General features: G+C 36.8%; 6 protein-coding genes and 9 long non-coding RNA genes across 15 annotated transcripts, besides 1 other annotated feature; 6 read left to right on the forward strand and 9 right to left on the reverse strand.

Annotated features, from left to right (window-relative positions):
* Positions 1 to 44: 44 nt before the first annotated feature.
* Positions 45 to 392: an LONG TERMINAL REPEAT.
* Positions 393 to 1045: 653 nt separating this feature from the next.
* On the reverse strand, positions 1046 to 1500 carry SPOM_SPNCRNA.4285. The gene has a single exon (NR_193646.1). It is a non-coding gene; the product is annotated as a non-coding RNA (long non-coding RNA).
* psp3 (serine protease Psp3) lies at positions 1148 to 3001 on the forward strand. Its single transcript, NM_001020277.3, has one exon. It carries the CDS (start codon positions 1470 to 1472, stop codon positions 2823 to 2825), a length of 1356 nt encoding a protein of 451 aa, NP_594848.1. The 5' UTR covers positions 1148 to 1469; the 3' UTR covers positions 2826 to 3001.
* SPOM_SPNCRNA.4286 lies at positions 2463 to 2727 on the reverse strand. The gene has a single exon (NR_193647.1). It is a non-coding gene; the product is annotated as a non-coding RNA (long non-coding RNA).
* SPOM_SPNCRNA.4287 lies at positions 2840 to 4331 on the reverse strand. The gene has a single exon (NR_193648.1). It is a non-coding gene; the product is annotated as a non-coding RNA (long non-coding RNA).
* On the forward strand, positions 3222 to 4628 carry asa1 (ASTRA-associated protein 1 Asa1). The gene has a single exon (NM_001020278.3). The coding sequence runs from the start codon at positions 3326 to 3328 to the stop codon at positions 4430 to 4432; it is 1107 nt and encodes a 368-aa protein (NP_594849.1). The 5' UTR covers positions 3222 to 3325; the 3' UTR covers positions 4433 to 4628.
* Positions 4561 to 7528, reverse strand: red1. Its single transcript, NM_001020279.3, has 4 exons — positions 7358 to 7528; positions 7019 to 7079; positions 5092 to 6818; positions 4561 to 5047 (listed from the first exon to the last, which is right to left on the reverse strand). The coding sequence occupies exons 1-4, from the start codon at positions 7500 to 7502 to the stop codon at positions 4842 to 4844; spliced, it is 2139 nt and encodes a 712-aa protein (NP_594850.2). The 5' UTR covers positions 7503 to 7528; the 3' UTR covers positions 4561 to 4841.
* On the forward strand, positions 7054 to 7755 carry SPOM_SPNCRNA.4288. The gene has a single exon (NR_193649.1). It is a non-coding gene; the product is annotated as a non-coding RNA (long non-coding RNA).
* Positions 7732 to 11624, reverse strand: mcp3 (the record flags this gene model as incomplete). The annotated part of the gene is made up of 1 exon (NM_001020280.3): positions 7732 to 11624. One exon carries the CDS (start codon positions 11622 to 11624, stop codon positions 8766 to 8768), a length of 2859 nt encoding a protein of 952 aa, NP_594851.1. The 3' UTR covers positions 7732 to 8765.
* On the forward strand, positions 7780 to 11187 carry SPOM_SPNCRNA.1044. Its single transcript, NR_149887.1, has one exon. It is a non-coding gene; the product is annotated as a non-coding RNA (long non-coding RNA).
* On the forward strand, positions 11401 to 11608 carry SPOM_SPNCRNA.4289. Its single transcript, NR_193650.1, has one exon. It is a non-coding gene; the product is annotated as a non-coding RNA (long non-coding RNA).
* Positions 11625 to 11918: 294 nt separating the features above from the next.
* Positions 11919 to 14151, reverse strand: och1 (Golgi alpha-1,6-mannosyltransferase Och1). The gene has a single exon (NM_001020281.3). The coding sequence runs from the start codon at positions 14004 to 14006 to the stop codon at positions 12816 to 12818; it is 1191 nt and encodes a 396-aa protein (NP_594852.1). The 5' UTR covers positions 14007 to 14151; the 3' UTR covers positions 11919 to 12815.
* A 196-nt stretch (positions 14152 to 14347) lies between these two features.
* rgf2 (RhoGEF for Rho1 Rgf2) lies at positions 14348 to 18685 on the forward strand. Its single transcript, NM_001020282.2, has 3 exons — positions 14348 to 17237; positions 17293 to 17714; positions 17759 to 18685. The coding sequence occupies exons 1-3, from the start codon at positions 14735 to 14737 to the stop codon at positions 18308 to 18310; spliced, it is 3477 nt and encodes a 1158-aa protein (NP_594853.1). The 5' UTR covers positions 14348 to 14734; the 3' UTR covers positions 18311 to 18685.
* SPOM_SPNCRNA.4290 lies at positions 15269 to 15484 on the reverse strand. The gene has a single exon (NR_193651.1). It is a non-coding gene; the product is annotated as a non-coding RNA (long non-coding RNA).
* SPOM_SPNCRNA.4291 lies at positions 17007 to 17239 on the reverse strand. Its single transcript, NR_193652.1, has one exon. It is a non-coding gene; the product is annotated as a non-coding RNA (long non-coding RNA).
* On the reverse strand, positions 18526 to 18745 carry SPOM_SPNCRNA.4292. The gene has a single exon (NR_193653.1). It is a non-coding gene; the product is annotated as a non-coding RNA (long non-coding RNA).
* Between the last annotated feature and the right edge of the window lie 204 nt (positions 18746 to 18949).

The raw sequence follows: 18949 nt of genomic DNA on the forward strand, positions 1-18949 counted from the left end.
TTATAGTGACTCATTACAATAGTGAGTATTTAATGTCGTAGTAATGTTAGCTACGCAGTTTGATATCTGTTTTAACGATATTTAGAATTCCGGTGAGTTTTTACTTGCGATCTACAATGTAGCGGTATGCAATATTTAACTAACAATGTATGTTTATTGTTATAAAAAGTCTATTAGTATTGGTCACCGATATAGCTAATAACTGAACTGAGGAACGAGATTCAGTGGTAGCTCTATTTGTAACCTTCTTGATAGCTGATATCAATGTTTATTCATGTATATAGAAGGGCAGTCTATCCGCATTTATCAGTAAACGGATCTTAAGTAATATCTTAACATAGGAAATGTAGTGATACGCAACGTAGTGTATCATAAGTGTGGTATTGCTGACAGTATCTGTGTTAACAATATTTTGGGCTGTGGAGAATTTGACTTGTATTTCGTTATATTGTAATATGTAGCTCCTGCAGGTAGCAAGTATTATAAGTATTCATATACTTAAGCTATAAATTAACTTATAAGATATCTTTAATTGGACTTCGTTCCTCGTGTTCAATTTAAGATCCTTTTAAAATCTTTTTCATAGAATCTACAATGTTTTCTAAATAAACCGATAGTCTTTTGATTTTATCAATAAGAGATTTTAGCTGGTAATTCCAACGTAAAGCGTATAGTGATATACAACGTAATGAATTGTAGCGTATCTTAGAATTGTTGGCATATGTACAATCGTACTTTGACAATATCAATCAATTGATCAATATTGTCTATCACCTTGAAAGCTAATAATGATATATGAAACCAATATATATGTATATATATATATAAACTCTTTCCTCGAGCTGGAACAGGAATCCCCTTGTTCCCTCCTACCTTTATTTCGTTTTCAACCTTCTAACCTCGTTATGGTAATATTCATTTTCTAAATGTACTGCCTAGTTTCTTTCATTTGTGAAGCGCTTATGAGCTCAATATCTTGAAATATATTTTTAAAATACAAAAAACGGAGTTCTTATTAGATCAACATTACAGCACTCATCGTGAATGGTATAGCTTCGGCAGCGTAATATGTTACTCGGGCTACTTCGTCAGCCTCCTTATCCTGTACTACATTAAGTAAACAGCTCACAACAACTTAACTTCTTCACAACACACTTGCTTTTTTTGAGTAATTTCAACTGATTTGCAATTGACATTTCCATTGTTTTGTTTTTCTTTGTTGCATTTTTTCTTTTGCAAAGCTTTATATTTGTATCCATTACTTGAAATCTTGTTGGTTTCTAAATTCCTTTCTTTTTTTCCGAATTCATTTTTTCAAAGACACTACGCGGTTGCTTGAAGCTGAAAGAGTTTGCTAATTGCTTATTTCAATCTGCTTTTTGAATTACTCTTGATTAAAGTACAAGTCTTCACTTTTTTTTTCGTGTGAGCGTGTGTGTAGAATTCTTCTTGTTCTCAATTTTTGTATCATGAGAGTTTCTTGGATTAGCGGTCTCTTATTAGTGGCGCACCTGGCTCCTTCCAGCGCCTTCAACCCTTTAAGGTTTTTCCTGGATGACACCTTTTCAAGCGGTGCTACTGAGGAACATTTTATGGGCCCCTCTGATGATGGTTTTGCGCTTCAGCAGCCCACCAATTATGATCCTTCTATGCCATTTCCTTTAGATGAATCGGCATCAGCCGCTGTGGATGCTGTGTCTAATAATTACATTGTCATGTTTAAACCTTCTGTTGACAAATCGAAGCTTGAGCAACATCATCGTTGGATTGAGCATTTACACGAGAAACGATCCTTAGATTTTAAGGATGTATCTACCTTTTTAATGAAGCATACCTTTGAAATTGGAGACGCTTTTCTTGGTTATGCTGGTCGTTTTTCTCCTTGGTTGGTGGCCGAGTTGCAAAAGCACCCCGACATTGCCCTTGTTGAACCTGACCGTGTTATGCATGTTATGACTGAACAAACTTTTGCACCTTGGGGTTTGGCTCGTGTATCTCATCGTAAAAAACTCGGTTTTTTTACCATGACTCGTTACCAATACAATGAGACTGCCGGTGAAGGTGTTACTGCATACGTTATCGATACTGGTATCAACATTGAGCACCAAGATTTTCAAGGCCGTGCCACTTGGGGTGCCACCATTCCCACTGGAGAAGGCGAAGTGGATGATCATGGTCATGGCACTCACGTTGCTGGTACCATTGCAGGAAAAACCTTTGGTGTATCTAAGAATGCCAAACTTGTTGCCGTTAAGGTAATGCGAGCCGATGGTACTGGTACCGTATCAGATATTATTAAAGGTATCGAGTTTGCCTTTAAGCAATCTAAGAAAGACAAGGAATCAATTGCAAGTGTCGTCAATATGTCCATCGGCGGTGATGCAAGTACTGCTCTTGATCTGGCTGTGAATGCCGCTATTGCCGGTGGACTTTTCTTTGCCGTTGCTGCTGGTAATGATGCAGAGGATGCTTGCGGTACCTCTCCAGCCAGAGTTTCCAATGCAATGACTGTTGGTGCTTCTACTTGGAACGATCAAATTGCTTCTTTTAGCAATATTGGATCTTGCGTTGATATCTTTGCTCCTGGTTCTTTAATTTTGTCTGATTGGATTGGATCTAACAGGGCTTCTATGATCCTTTCTGGTACTTCTATGGCTTCTCCTCATGTCGCCGGTTTGGCTGCTTATTTTATCTCTCTCGATCCTTCGCTGGCTAATCATCCTGTGGAGTTGAAGAAGTATATGCTGAAGTTTGCCCTAAAAGACTTATTAAATGGCATTCCTGAGGACACACCTAATGTCCTTGCCTTCAACAATTATGAGTAAACGCTAGTTATGTGTATGTAAATGTTAGCTTGATGACCTTGATTGTTTATTTTTTGATGCTCCGATACGAATGATCAATTAACCAAGTTGTTGAATATCTACTGTCATCAGACGAACAAGCTCAGAGTAATGACATTTGTTATGTTTAGCAATGAAATCATTTAAAACGATACCAATTTGTTCTTTTAGGACTGATTTTTTTTTGTAATGTCAGGTATAGTAGAATTTTATTTCATTTTCTTATCTACTACTTTTTGCACTATTGTTATCGTTCATTCGTACTAGTAGTAAATATGTAGTTTGACAAGTATGGTATATCACTTGGTAAAAAAAAATGCCTTCTGGATTCACCGTTATAATTTTGTCTTATACCGCTTATTAAAATTGATTCCCTTACCACCAACAATTCGTTTTACAGTTCAATTTGTATTGTTCCCCTATCCTCTCAGCTTGATGATTACAAATATTTGCTCAAAGTGGATGCTTTAATTTAAATTTTCATGGTAGTTCCTACTCCATTTTACGTTTTACGTGGTCATTCTAGCAGTGTCACTAGTGTACTTTTTGACGCTAATGAATACTTATATTCTGGTGATGAGGCAGGTTTTGTAATTTGTTGGTGTCTTACTAGTATGCGACCAAAATGCGCCTGGAGAGCTCATACAAAAACCATATTGGGCATGCAAATAGTCAAGGGAGGAGCCTTATGCACTCACGGTAGAGACTGTCGTCTCGTCACTTGGAAAATCGATTTTAATTGCATGACCGACAATTTTATGTCATTATCAAAACTAGCTGAACTTCAAAATTACGGTCCTGAAGCCTCTTCTGAAACTGAGAAGAGCAGCGCATTTATATCTATTCATTCCAATATCGTTGTTAATTCCCTAACCTTTTGCCCCTTCTCTTACTCTCCTCAATCTAAAATAGTAGTTTTATGCAATACATTGAACTTTGAAGAGCTTGATGTATATGATGATGAATCATTGTATCATCCTCAAACACACAAAGAGGATTGCGGAAAAAGACTACAGACGAGAATTCAGCCAGAAGAGTCTGTTGGTAAAACAGGATCAGTAATGTCAACCTCAGTAACCGTTACTGACGAGAAGTATGTACTATTAGCTGCCGGTTACGAAAGCGGTCATGTGGTTCAGTACATATGTTCATTAGAAAATGTAAAGACTGTTACCCTCGATTTTAAAGCTGTTTGGAAGATGGTTTACGCCTACAAAAGTCATTCTCAACCAGTTTTATCGGTAGAGTACGCTGGTTCCAAATTATTTTCAACGGGTGCTGATGACTGTATATGTCTGCATCCTACTCCTTCATCTATAGCTGATGATCTTGGTAGTCTGCCTCATCCTATATTTAGAAAGACAAAGCATTGTGGACAACAAAATATTCGTATACGAAGTGATAACAAGATATTAGCAACTGCAGGATGGGATGGTCGAGGTCGTGTTTACAGCTGCCAGACATTAGCTCCTTTAGCGGTTTTGAAATATCACTCCGATGGTATTAATAGTTTGGCCTTTCATCCAGGCAGCAACGTGATTGCGTTAGCTAGTAAAGACACCAGAATATCTCTCTGGAAGTTGTATTAGGGCAAAAGTTTAGGACATTACAGTTACGTTTAATCCATCATCATTTTCAAGAAATCATTTACTTTTGGTTTGCAGGATTCAATTCATTCTTATTACAATACGCGCATTTTTATCAATAACCATTGAAATGATTTTAAACGTATTACATATATTAAATATATTAAATATCAGACTAGTAAATGCTTAATCTTCCAGTATTTTGATATCGCCTCAAATAAGATGAGCGATTCATATGCAAGCATAGAAAGTACGAAAGACATAATTCTAACCTGAGCTATATTAAGTAGTGACATTAGTTTTATAACGGCAAAGAGCCATTGTTTATGTATAGTGATGTTTATAGTACAAGGACGTAATTTTGACGGTCAAAATTTTTACAGTTAGTTTGATGTTGCTTGGCAGTTTCAATCTAAATGGAAACCTTTGCAACAGGAATTGTCATTCTCTCCGACTTCCAAAGATTATGATATTCGACGATTCGAGTAGCAACATCGACGAAATCGGTGTTCTCATCGGTATTTTTCATGACTATATCTAAACCGGATTTATAAGACTCTTTCTCAATTTCATCATTTCCTTCGATGTACCTTGATAAATCTTGTATAATTTCATCATCTGTATAAAGGTTAGTCAAAAATCAACAGCACAAATACCATAACCCGTCATTTTAATGTCGCGAAAATGCGACGCCTCGCAATGGTCATCATTACAAACACCACCAGTGGTTTCGTATTTACAGAAAACTTTCATCGGCTCTATCTTATTGCTGTAGGTAAGCGACCGATATTTCAACGGTACTCGCTCAACAAATTGTTGATTAAATCGATAAGATTTAAAGCGGTAAAATGGAGAGATATAATCGACAAGCGGTACCTTATCCTCAAAATCTGTTTCCGTCGTCCCATTTGGCGCGTTTGACGTTTTGGAAGACAAAATCTGTGATGAGTTCTCATCTGCTTGGGCGGAAACCTCGGTTATTGAGTCCATACTTAAATCAGATTCTTTAGGTAAACATGCAACATTTCCTTTCCCTTGTTGTTCGAGTAACTGTTTTTTCCTAGTGTACAATTGTGTTAGAATCTCAGTTTTTGATTTCACCAAAGTTTGATATTTTGTTAGTTCTCCTTCCTCTTTTTCTATTAAGTTATTTAAAATGTCAATCTCGGATTTTTTAATCTGTGCGGGATGCTCTTCATGTACCACAGCAATTTGTTCCGTCTTTCTGAGCCAAGGTGCCTCTAATATCTGCTCAGTTGTATCAGAATTCGTAGTTGCAGCACTAGACGAGGCTCCTGACGAGCTAATAGAAGGTCCAGCCTCCACAAAATCGGCTTTGGAACTAAGATCAACGACTTTTTCAAAGGTATCCAAGTGTGTTTTAGATTTGTTGTCAACCGCAGCTACAGGGACAGATGGAAGTTTCATATCGGCGGCAGAAGTTGGCGATCTATACGGTTTTTTATTAGACTCAAGCCGTAAGATCAACTTTGTCATTCGCCGTATTTCCTCTTCTTTATTGCGAAGAAGCGCCAAGTAATCTGAACGAGACATAGTAAGACCATTTTCACTATTTGAGGGGGGCTTTTCTAAATTAGATTGTTCTATCTTCGAATTCGAAAAGTCATCTCCATCATCATCGGAATCAAATTCAATAACTACATTTGGAGTCGAGGAGCCAAAAGGCTTCGAAGAAGATAGCCAATCGTCCTGCTTCAAAAGTGGTAAAGATATAAGATTTTTTCTTTCAGGAAGGACGGTAGGTGTACCATTATCGCCAGGTAATATATGTGTGTCACTAAGATTACTGTCAATCTTACGAAGTTTAGCAGACCTAGCAGCTTTGTCTGCAGATAGTGTCAGACTTCCTTGGGAGCTAGCAGAAGAGGAATCCAGTCCGAGCTTTAAAAATAAAGTATGAACAACCGAAGGCTCGATGCCCTCAGCAATAAAATCGTTAAAGCGCACTCCTACTTCAAACAACTGACTCACAGCTTTCTCTGCTTCCTTTTGATTAGTAGTCTTGGAATAATTTGCATCAGAATTTTTAGATGTTGAAAGAAAAGGTGATTTTTCTGATTTTGCCTTTTCACTCTTTTGATAAGAAGTGTCGGATGATAAAGCCAATGGTCGGCTAGTAGCGGTATCTTTAAGAGCCCGGTTTTCTTTAAATGACTGGGAAGTATTAGAAGAATCCGATGTTTCAGAAGACTTCGCCTTATTTCGGTTGTTGAATGAATTCTCAGATGACCGTTTGCGCTTCGAAAAGGTTTTGTTTGAGGAGGCGGTTTGAGGAAAGAAAGGAACTGTATTTGGTCCAAACATCAAAGCTGGAGGAAGCATAAAAGGTGCGCCAAATGGAAAAAAATTCGCGTTAGTTCCAGGAAATCTAGTGTGTTAGTTAGATAAGACACCTGATGGGTTGAATGTATTCAAGTTCGAAAAAAAAAAAGGAAATTTTACAAATTGTCATTCTCGTAATCCCAAAGTTGGAGTTAAACCGTACAGAACAGCATAACTAGCGGAGAATAGCTCCGTAGAAAAGATAAATAAGCTGCACTGACAGGTTTAATCAAATGCCATGCTTACCTATCAAAAGGAGGCAACTGAGGAATTTGCTCAGGAAAGGTTGGTACTTTCATTGGCGGAACTAAACTGTTAAAAAAACGAATTCATTTAAACGGTGAGAAAATTGAAAAGATGGATATCAAAACATAATTTCCAAATACATATAAAAGGCTTCTGCCAGCTTTATTTTTCTCTCTTTAAAAAAAAAAAAGCCACGCATATAAATAGAGATATGAAATGTTCTAAACGAATGCAAGCAATCGTCGAGGAAAACTCAATAAAATGCGAACAAGCCTATAAAAACAAAAAGTCTCGTTTCACAATATATTTGTGTAAATTTCCATCTCTAATCTACCTTACCTGAATTTGATTGATCTATAACAGGATCGTCTTCGCTAATTTCGCCATCTTCTTTGTCAGAGTCATTACTCTCATCTTCTTCATTCTTCTTTTTTGATTCTAAAGCCTTTTTTCGCAACTCATCGAGATTTATTGACCGGGACATTTATTTACAGCTAAAACTGGGTTAGTAGTGCCAAATTTCAACAGCAGATGTTTTGTTTGTAGTACCAGTTAAGACAGTGAAACGCGAAAAACATTAAATATTATTGCACATAAAGTTTTTTCACCTCAGAGCATGTTATTCCCTAATAAAGATATTGATGGTTGAATACTTTCTTATTTGTTCTAATGAACTGTCTGAAATATGCACTAAGACTCTTTATTTACAAAACATTCGGAATTAGTCTATTGAACAGGTATACTGAATGTAGCAAATATATTTTCAAACAATTTTAAAAAGTAACACAAGAACAGCTAATATGTTCAGCCTTATTGGCTTGCTCATACGAAAAGTGTAGCGGTGATTCAAAGCTTTCGCATCCAATTATCTTTTGCTAGTTTACAGCACAAATTTACGCGAAGGTGAAATAACATTTTTGAGTTATCAAATTATAGCGGGAAATCTGCTTTTAATGGACTAGTCAGTAATTTAGTAGCGGCCGCCTTGTCTCATAAATAGAAACATAGAACATCTGGAGAAGTTCAAGAAAAATAGCGAAAATGAGAAAACTGTGTTTTAAACCTTTGTCCAATAATGATAATGTTTTCTACTAGCATATCCTTCTATGAGCACATGAGAAAAAGAAATATTCTTTCGCTCAGTTCGGTTTTAACGTTGGAACAGTCTTTGGCCTTTATTAAAAACTTGAAGTTCATAAACTAAAAACAACAAAAACATTGTGCTTTATGCAAATTTCGTGTGCAATAAAAGTTCGGGTATCCGTTTATGATGTTTTAGCACGAAAGCCGACTATTGACAGTAACACTGGTAATAGCTCTTTTTACTAAAAACCCTCATCGAAAAGGTAGTTCCGTATCTGATTACAAGGCCGATCGTGCAAAAATACTAAAGACCGAGGAATATGTAATCGTGCAGTTTTATAACATACTCTTCCGTTGCTTAAGTTATTAATCTGAATTTAGTCTGTTTAATCCGTTACATGAAAAATTTAGCCTTTCAGGAGCTTGAAGAAATGATTTAAGATCAAAACGCTTTCATGTAATCACCTAACAAAAATGCTAGATTTTGTTATTATTTATTATTGAAATTCCCCCATAAACCTCGAAATTTTAAGACCGGTCAAGTTATCATTTGAGGCTAACAGGCGGCCTTCAAGCATTTAAAACGAAAGACCGTATTCATAGATTATTTATTGGTAATCTCAATGAGGCTAGTACCTTTGATCTGTTACTACTTGCGAACATACTATTTGTCTCCAAATGTTTGCTGTAGTGTATGCTCGCGCTCCCTCAATCGTTCAGAAAGTTCAAAGCAATGCAATTTCAATTCAGAGTTTACTTTTTCCAATTTTCGAACTCGCTTTGTTTCTCTCATCAACTGCTCTTGAAAAACTGACCGCAGTGACTTTTCGGATTTTGCGTTCTTACCTGGCATAAACTCCTCACAAGGAATTTGTTTTTCTTCTAAGAAGATTTCCTTGTAAGCTTCAAGTTCTAAAATAACTTTTTCAAGATCTTCTTGCTTCATCTGAAGTTCATTTGCTAACATGCGTTTGGATTCGGCCAAATAAGTATACGCATTTTCCAATGAATCGTATACCATCCCCTCCTTGAAGTGCAGTTCAGGTACTACAGCATTATTCTGTAAGTCAATGTTCAATGACTCATCCTTTTGGACAACAATATTTCTCACGTCAACATTTTCTCCCAATAATTTTCTGTTTTTATCCATATCGCGCAGAGCTATGTCTGACATCTCTTTAAATACGGAAACTTTCTCACCAGATGGGGACTTAGTGATTGAGATTTTTGTGTTGTTGGAAATAGAAGATGAATCATTAAAGCTTTTGACTAATTTACTAACCCTTCCTGAGATAGAAGTATTATTTTCGCTTTCTTGCCCTAGTTGCTCAAAGTCTGAACAAGAAGGTGATCTGCAATCAGTATTTACACCGATAAGCTTATCTTCAAGTAACGACTGAAGAGTAATTTTATAATTCCTTAACTCGATTTCCTTCGTTTGGTATTCTTGATCCTTTTGTACAAACTTTTTTGTTATATAAGTCAGCTCATCAGAAAGTGTATGTTCATCAAGATCTTCAAGCTTTGTAGATGGATTAATTCCAGCTTGAGAGCATACGTTTTTGTAAACAATGAACAAAAGATTAAATATTGAAATTCCTTTTCGTACACTTTCGGAAATTTGGGATTCGGTAGCATTAGATGAATCACTTTTAGCGAACGATGGCTCGACAAGCTGTAAAAAAGAATAGAGGTGCTCTTTTTTATTAATAAATGATTGATAAGAGTTTAACAAACTGGCTAATTTGGATTCACTTAACTCCAATTGCTGCTTCAATATCTCATTCTCCTTATTCGCGGTTTCCAGGTGTGCTCTACCTTCAGAAAGTTTGGAGTTTACTGAATTTAACTCTGCATTCTTTTCAGAAATCTCACACTGTAAACTATTGTTAGTTTGACTTAAAGTCTCCAAACTGTCATGGAGCTTCTCAATAGTTAGCTCTTGATCCCTGATTTGGCTTTTTAAAAATGCAGAGCGCCCGATTTCATCGTCAAGATTTCCCTTAGTGTTTTTTAAATCCTTCTGTAATCCATCCCGTTCATCAGTCAAACTAAAGACCGTGTCAAATTGAGAGAGTTGCTCATCCTTTAGGCATTTCATTTCTTCATCAAGTCTCAAAACCTTACTTGATTCCACTTCAAGATTGTTCTTTAATTCATTAAGTTCTTCCATAAGATATTCATTTTTTCGAAATACATTCTCCATATCCTTTATTGACGACTGTATTTGTTCTTGATAAAGTAGATCCCTTTGTTCACTAACAGAAGACTGAAACTCCAATAAGCCTGCTTTTTCTCTAAGACTTTCGGAAAGTCTTGAAATTTTTAATTCTTTTGCTCGAAAATCATCATCATAATGACTAATTAATGCCTCCTTGTTGTTTAACTTTTGACGCGCTTCTTTCATCTCGGTTTCATAATTGGCGTTCATTTCTCTCAGATTTTTTTCATCATTTTTAACAGTTTCTAGAGCTTCTTGCAATGACTGATTTCTTTCTAGCAACGCTTTGATTTGATCCTGTAACTTCTCGGTTTCAAGTTTTAAATCCCTGTTTTGGGTTTGAATTTCATTAATAGAATTTTGAGCTATAGAAAGCTTTTCTTCATAACTGATAGTTTTATTTTCGGCTTGTTTCAAATTTGACGCTACTATACTTAGAGATTTCTGCAACAACTGACGCGCGGCTTCACTGTTAAACTTGTCTTCCAATGCGTTGTTATGCTTGGACACAAGGCACACATACTTGTCGTTCATAATAGAAGAATGAAGTTTGAGCTCCTCAACAAGAGAACATAAATAGGCAATTCGTTTCAGAGATGTGTCACTCCAATCACTATTCGATGACTCCATATCTTTTAGAACATCAGGTAATTCATAATCGCCAAATAAGAATTTCCATGTTTTTTCTAACGAATGGCATCGTCGTAGTTGAATTTCTGTGTTTAGTTGCCTTGCTTGAAAGGAAAAGTTTACTTGAAGCATAACATTGTGCACTTGAAGTAGTTCAGTCAAAGTAGCAAAAGATTTAAATCGAGAAAGTAATTGAGAAAATGTTTGGTTATCTAAAGAAAATTTATAAAGCGTCAAAGTGAAATTATGGCCATCAGCCAGTGAACTGAAATATTTTTTTGCATTAGTAGTAACATTTGGTAGATTTTGGCACAATAGAAGTATAAGTTTAAGCTGAACTGATTCAATCCCAACGTGTTCTTCGTTGCATATGCATTTGATAATTTTTCTACTGCAATAAAAGCAAGTATCCCGCCGAGAAACTTGTAAATCTTTCTCTTCTCTAGCGCTGGAAGCATGATAAGCATTTGGTGATTTTGTTAAAGTTACATCTGCAGTGGTTGATTGATTATTCCCTTCCGATTTAACTAAGAGTTTAAAACTGTTTAAAAGATAATAGGAAGGACTCTTTAGCTTGAAATTCAAAAGTTGACGCGCTTGAGTTGAGAGCAAAGAAACAGGAAATATCCCGTTATGCGTACGCAAATGATTTTCGTGAGTTTCTTTAGTCATTAAGTATTTAATCAAATAAGTTAGGCTTTTCTAAAATATAATTTTGAGCAAGCAATCTACCAATTGTAAGATTTATCAACGATGCTTCTAATTCGAAGATGTAAATCCTGCACTTATAGAAAAGAAATAACGGAAAAAAGAAATACTTTTAACATCAATTAGGAAAAGCATTAAACCTTCAGGTTGTAAATGCACTCAACAATCGTGTTTGTGACAGTGGGAAATGGAGGTAAATAAACACTACAATAACTTCTTATATGGGTGTTTAATGTTCTAAGGTATTCAAAGCAAGGGCGTTAGCATAGCTTTAAAAGATAATAGTAAGTTTATTCAATTATTGAAACACTTTTCAGTCTATTTATTTATAATAAAAATAATGTATAGTTGAAGCTGTAAAGTGATGAACTTTGTCGGTCCAAAGTAAACAAATATTATAGAATACAGCGCTAATACTACTAGCAAAATAAAGTCACCTTCTGAAAAAAAATGTAGTTGCAAAGAAAGAGAGACAAACCTCAAAAATTTAATGAAGAAATATGAGGTCCTTTAATCCCAAGAAGCATTCATGCAAGTCTAAAGACATAAAGTAATTACAAAGCCGAAACAGGTTTATCATTCATCTTCAAATCTTAGGCATAATCTCTGTACTACTTTGATAATTCACCTAAGTATACAGAAACGCTTTGGGGTCAATATACCATCACAAAAGAGAAAAAAATTGAAAAAGACTGATTGTGATCAGCGCAAAAGTTTTATAAAATTATTGAAAGAAACAAACAGCTTTAGAATTCAAAACAGTTTACAAGGGAAAATATTATAGTGCTGAGCTATAAAACGCGTTGATGAAAGCGCTGAAAAAAAAAAAAAAAAGAAAGTTGATCATCAGGACATAAGCATTGGCTTCATATAATTCAATAATGTCACCAATATTGCCAACTTGATTGGCTAACGTACAAAATACATGCAAAATTAATCGTAAAGAGATGTAGAATTATGAGGGAAAGATTAAATCAACCACGAAAGAAACTTTTTTGTTTGCGCAAGCTATAATTTACAAAAATTGCTCGAACACAACCCGTAACAGTTTCCAAACCAGATCAAATGCGTGTATTTAGTATTATCGAATTGCCCGGTTCGAACACTTTAAGCACATTATACCAAGAAATGACCACCCACCCACATTTCAAACGATCAATCATCTTTCCATGAACCGGCAAAGAAATGTTGAACATACGCCATCGGATCATTTGGAGACTTGCTACCCATGTGACCGACACCAGGACTAAATGCAGTTATGGGTAGGATTAAAACATCTCCAACAAGATAAGGTTCTTCTAAATTGGTGATATTCTCAACCGAGAAAGGGCCATACTGCCAATTTAAATAATCCATAATGGCATCGGTCCAAATACCTGGACCAGTCCACTCCATTACTGACTCGCCATTTTTCGAAAGCTTCTTTGAATCATGCAGCTTCCAAGTTTCATCGGTAATTCTACGAACAAGTTCCCAAAGAATTGGATGGCCTGGTGCAGCAGCTATGGTCCACTGACAGAATTGTACACGCCTGGCATAGTAGTCGTTCCAATCAGGGCGGTCGGGATCTGCTTCAATGCCAACGATCAGTCGAATATTACGCTTACGATATTCACGAGGGATCCAATTGTTTATATGCTTCAATGGTGCCGTATCAATGTCGCTATAAATACCACCTTTTGCCAATAACACTAGATACCGAAAGAAATCGGCCTTCAGAACAGGCAGAGGCATCATTGCATACGCTTGTGAAATCTTGGAAACTGATGAATCGCCAAAGCTACTGATGACCAATGCTTTAGACTGCTCATCGTCTAAAACAGCATGAGAATAACTGGGATGGTTGATTCTCCAAAACCGAGTGTACTTCATAACCTCTCTATCAAAAGGGTCCTTGGAAGTTTGCCATATTAACTTGGGAATGTCAGCGTGATAAGGCACCTCAAATTCATAAGTATCTTTAGGAACGATCATGTGTACAGCTTCATTTTCTTCGTCAAAATCTTGAAGCTGTGAAAAGGAGTACCGTAGATGAAGTTTATAATTATTTTCTTCATCAAGTTCTTCCAAGCTGTGTTCCAGCTCTTCCCTCTCCAAATCGCTCAAGTAAGCTTCCAAATCTGGATCTTCTTCTTCTTCAATGTAAGACGGTTGATCATACAAAAGTTCCTCCTCCTCCTGTTGACCAACATAATCTTTATTAGCGGCTTCCGGAGTGTAATCCTCCAACATCGAAATCTCTGTCAAATCTTCCATTCCTTCTATGCTACCATGATTGAATAACAACAGTATGGATCCCGCTATCGCAGCTCCTATTACAATACTTCTCAATCGGAGTCTCAACATGCTGAACTCGTTATATGCTAATGCTCAATGTATCAATTAATTACTTAGTTCGTTAACAAAGACTCATTAATGTGTACTTAATGCAGCTAGGATACAGATTTTGCGGTTTTTCATAGAATCGCAGCAAAACACAGGTGGGCGCTCTGGCTGAGTTTGCGCAGATGCTCTTACTTTAACTTCGCACAAGCGACCCGAAAATCGAAGGGCTTTAATGTGATATTACTCTATAATAGCAACAGCCACACTTGATTGCGGTACCGTGCGTAATATCAGTCCAAGTATTGTCGGCTGTAGTTAACGGTGTGTGTTAGGTGTATGTACACAATAACAGAAAAAGGTTACCCAAAGCACCACCCATAATATAGAAGTGTAAGCAGCGATCCACTTCAAATCCGTTCTTTTGAGTATCCAAGCTGTTTGAATAATTGGAAAGCCGGAGAATTGGCATTAATATACGTACTCCGGCTTCTCGTGTATAATAAGAGGAATTTGGTGAAGTTTCCATGTTCAAATAAGACGACTTGTCTTGTAGAACCTTTTATTGTTGAAAGTAATTGGAGCGTTAAAAAAAAAGGTACTACTTGAATTTGAAAAATATCTTTCTTCTCTTTCTGTTGTTGTGTCGGTACGGACGATTGGTATCAGAAAAGCCCCTTTGCATAGCGCCGTTTTTCTAAAACTTGCGATACCTCGAGAGGGTAGTAAAATTAGAATCAACAAACAAGAAAATGCTTCGCAATGGAGCTCAGAATGGAAATATAAACTCTGAGTCTCATGAATCGTTTGGTAAAGCAGCTAAAGGATTTCGTATTTTTTCATCATTTAGCAGTAGCCAAAAACTGTTCCAAAGAAGGAGTTCTGGCTCTATCACACATTCTCCTACCGCTTTATCATCTACCACATCCCTTAATGAAAATGATGGCAATCATTTTCGTCCTGCATCGAGCCTTAGCTTTTCTCCCTCTTCGCTATCCAGAAAAGATTCGGGTCCTGGAGATGGCTTAGAAGTTAATAAAAAAAATAATTTTTATCGCCGTTCTTCCTCCACAGATGATTTTGGCATTTCTCATGCACGTAGTAGGAAAGAAATACAATCGCTCGGTAGACCCCATACTCGCCAGTCGTTTTCCGTCTCTGATGTATCTAATGGCAGTTCTTATCCTAACATTCGAAAAAATAGCGTCCATGTTAATGCACCCATGCCATCTTTTCCTGAAGGATCAACTGCCGTCTTACTTAAGCATCACTCAGGCTCCAAGTCTGCATCTGCGATTTCGAACATCGCCCCTTCGCATTCCAATTCTACCTCATCTCGTCGCCCTTATATACATCCGGCTTTTCTTTCTCAAGTCGCCGTTGAGTTCCGAAAGCGTCTTAACATCGGTGACCGTGTGAAGGATGGTCTTCTTTATAAAGATGCCTTTCTTGGATCGGAAGCTGTCGATGTATTGATGCATATAGTTCGGACGACTGACAGGAATTTGGCGTTACTTTTAGGAAGAGCCCTGGATTCGCAAAAGATGTTTCATGACGTTACTTACTCTCATAGACTTCGCGACTCGCTCAAGGAAGTTTACCAGTACCGACGTATCATTTCTCCTCCTCCTGGTCTCTCCTCGATGGATTCCAATGGATCGTCGATCGAAAATAACTTTCTCTACACAAAAAGAAGAGCGAACACGTCTGATTCATTTGACTCTGTTTTATCTGATTCTTCTACGACACCTACCATCTCCTCGTCTGTACAGGTAAATTCTTTAGCTTTCATCACCTCATCCCTAAGCGCAATTACTAAGGAGCCTGAAGCTCCTGAAACCGAATACAATCCTCATGGAGTGTTTACTCTTTTAACGGAATGCTACTCCTCTACATGTTCTCGTAATCGCCTTTGCTATTCTATATCTTGCCCACGTCGACTAGAGCAGCAGGCCCGTCTCCATTTGAAGGTCCAACCTGTATTAAGTGGGGGATCAACTTCGATTACAGATAAACAAGAGGAAGATCATCGTTTATGGTCGGAAAATGTTCCTAAGCAAGTTGTAGACCAGATCGATGTCCGTGAATGGAAAAGACAGGAAATCATTTTTGAGGTTATTTACACAGAACGGGACTTCGTCAGAGACCTAGAGTATATACGTGACTTTTGGATTAAGCCTCTTTCAACCTCAAATGTAATACCAGAAAACAACCGACAACAATTTATACGTTGCGTTTTTCATAATATCATGCAAATCCATGCTGTCAATTCTCGTTTGTCAAATGCTCTAAACCGTACTCAAACTCTGCAACCTGTAGTTAACACAATTGGTGATCTTTTCTTAGATTATGTTCCTAAATTTGAGCCTTTTATAAAATATGGTGCCAATCAGGCTATTGCCAAGTTTGAATTTGAGCGTGAAAAAAGTACGAATAGGAATTTTGCGAATTATGTTCATGAAGTGGAAAGATTACGAGAGTCTAGAAAACTAGAACTTAATGGTTATTTGACCAAGCCTACGACTCGCCTTGCGAGGTATCCGCTACTATTAAGTGGAGTTCTTAAGTACACTGATAAAGATAATCCTGATACGGAAAACATTCCTCGTGTAATCGAAATGATTCGTGAATTTCTTACTAAGCTTAACTATGAAACAGGGAAGACTGAAAATAGACTCTCGTTGTTACAGTTAAACGAACAGCTTTCCTGCAGCCCTGCGGATCGAGCAAAATTAACATTGTTTGATCCATCTCGCTTATTGATTTTCAAAGGCGTCGTCAAGCTAAAAGCCAGTAGTTATTCGAATGGGGACACTGAAAACGACATTCACATGTTTTTACTGGACAATTTTCTCTTGTTGTGTAAGATAAAGATTCAAATGAAAAGAAGAGTTCATAAACTGCATCTCAGGCCATTACCTTTAGAATTGTTGTCGATTTCTTACATCGAAGACTCGCCATCGAGAGGTAGCCTTCCGCGTCGACCATCTTCTGCTTTGTTAACTAATCCAATTTCAATTACAAAAAGTAATCCACCTCCTGTTAAAGCATACGGTTTGCAGTTAGTATTTATTGGAGCCCGTGGTTTTTCTATAAGTCTTTATCTCAATACACTGATTGCTAGAGACCAATGGAAACAACACATTGAGAAACAGCAAGATATCATTCGAAAGCGTCATTTGGTATTTGAAAGTCGAGGCATATGTTGTCAGTCCTGGTTTACCGGCAACAAGTTATTATGTGCCGTTGCCTATGGTAAGTATAATAAACAATATGTTAAAGAAGTAAATGTTTGTTAACAGCTCTTTAGATGCGGGCCGTAAATTACTATTTGGAACTTACAAGGGACTATATATCTCTTCTCGAAAAAGTAATAATGGCAGTTGTCTTGAACCCATTTTCAAGCTGCAATTACCAAATATCTCTCAACTAGATGTAATTGAGGAACATAACGTTCTATTGCTTTTAGCCGAGAAGATTTTGTACGAGTTACCTCTGGACGCTCTTGATTCAGTAGAACAAATTAATTCAAAGTCTTTGCGACGTGTAACAGGTCATGTTAGTTTCGTCAAAACAGGTTTTTGTATGCAAAGAATTTTAGTCTGTGCGGTAAAGTCCACCGTTTTAAATACTACATTGAGGATTTATGAGGCTGATCGTGCCTTGAAGAACAAAAAGACCCAGTCTCTAAAAAAGCCTTTTGGCAATCAAGCAACTTTGAAAATATTTACTGTGAGTTACCTCGTCGTTCTTTCTCTATACTAACATTTTTTTAGGAGGTACAAATGCCGATGGAAGCTTTGTCCGTTCACTTTCTCAAGACAAAGCTTTGTGTGGGAAGTTTTAAGGGATTCGATATTATAAGTTTGGAAAATGCCGTATTCCAATCTTTGTTAAATCCTGCTGATACTTCATTTAGATTTTTAGAAAAGAGGGAAGATATTCGACCGATTGCCATGTTTCGCTTAAGAGGAGAATTTCTCCTCTGTTATTCAGATTTTGCATTCTTTGTTAATACGAATGGCTGGAAATCTAGGCAATCCTGGATGATTAATTGGGAGGGCCAACCTCAAGGTTGCGCTTTGTGTTATCCATATATCCTGGCATTTGAGCCGGACTTCATTGAAATTAGGAATGCCGAAACAGCCGAACTCGTTCAAATCATAATGGGACAAAACATTAAACTTTTAACTGATGGCCGAGGGTTAATTAGTGAAGGAGGTGAAATACTTTACAGCACTGAGCCAATTCCATTTTCATCTGGAGAAAATCCTATAGTTCATTCTTTAATACTTCCTCCAGCAAATGCAGCAGGTCCTGCACTTTAGATCGTTTATGACAGTACTGTCAACATTTGTGCGAACTTCTCCTTGAGCATTTTGGAATACTATTTACTACTCCGGACATCTTTTGCATGCCACATCAATTGATTATAATATATGCTATTACAATCTAAGCTTCAAGAATCTATGACCCTGCTTCATCTCTTTAAGGAATAACTTTAAAAATTCCTACGTACATATATTTACTATGGTTGAGATAATGCTATTGACGATTGTGTGTTTTATTAAACGAATTGTGTCTTTTTCAATTTGCTCAACATTGCACGCTGTTTTTGTTACGAATCATTCTTTTTCCATAGATTTATTATGCATTTCTTTAGTCAACTAATAAACAACCTCTCTGCATTCAGCATATTCATTCATTATCTTTTATTGTGATTGTTTAAAATACTCATGTGTAATCGATAACTTTTCATACTATTGAAGATAACATGAACAGTGTTACAATAATAAAAAATGCTTTTATATGCATTCCAAACTCCTTAACATTTTTTATGTTTTAGCATTCACCAAATATTACCACGTAAAATACACTTTTTCGCAACGAGTTGCTTATCTGTATTAAACAGCATTAACGCAGGCTTCGATAGAGTGTGCAGGAGTTTATCGCCACGTTCAGTAGGG

The sequence above is a fragment of the Schizosaccharomyces pombe genome (genome assembly GCF_000002945.2).
Source record: "Schizosaccharomyces pombe strain 972h- genome assembly, chromosome: I".
Taxonomy (NCBI): Eukaryota; Fungi; Ascomycota; class Schizosaccharomycetes; order Schizosaccharomycetales; family Schizosaccharomycetaceae; genus Schizosaccharomyces; species Schizosaccharomyces pombe.

Bases quoted from the DNA above. Each gene is read 5' to 3' on its own strand.
- red1 (NM_001020279.3), bottom strand. From the start codon at position 7,502: ATGTCCCGGTCAATAAATCTCGATGAGTTGCGAAAAAAGGCTTTAGAA. The intron at 7,080-7,357 runs GTAAGGTAGATT...TTAACAGTTTAG, and splicing joins TATAGATCAATCAAATTCAG to TTCCGCCAATGAAAGTACCA. The intron at 6,819-7,018 runs GTAAGCATGGCA...CTAACACACTAG, and splicing joins CAGTTGCCTCCTTTTGATAG to ATTTCCTGGAACTAACGCGA.
- asa1 (NM_001020278.3), top strand. From the start codon at position 3,326: ATGGTAGTTCCTACTCCATTTTACGTTTTACGTGGTCATTCTAGCAGT.
- psp3 (NM_001020277.3), top strand. From the start codon at position 1,470: ATGAGAGTTTCTTGGATTAGCGGTCTCTTATTAGTGGCGCACCTGGCT.
- och1 (NM_001020281.3), bottom strand. From the start codon at position 14,006: ATGTTGAGACTCCGATTGAGAAGTATTGTAATAGGAGCTGCGATAGCG.
- rgf2 (NM_001020282.2), top strand. From the start codon at position 14,735: ATGCTTCGCAATGGAGCTCAGAATGGAAATATAAACTCTGAGTCTCAT. The intron at 17,238-17,292 runs GTAAGTATAATA...ACAGCTCTTTAG, and splicing joins ATTATGTGCCGTTGCCTATG to ATGCGGGCCGTAAATTACTA. The intron at 17,715-17,758 runs GTGAGTTACCTC...ACATTTTTTTAG, and splicing joins CAACTTTGAAAATATTTACT to GAGGTACAAATGCCGATGGA.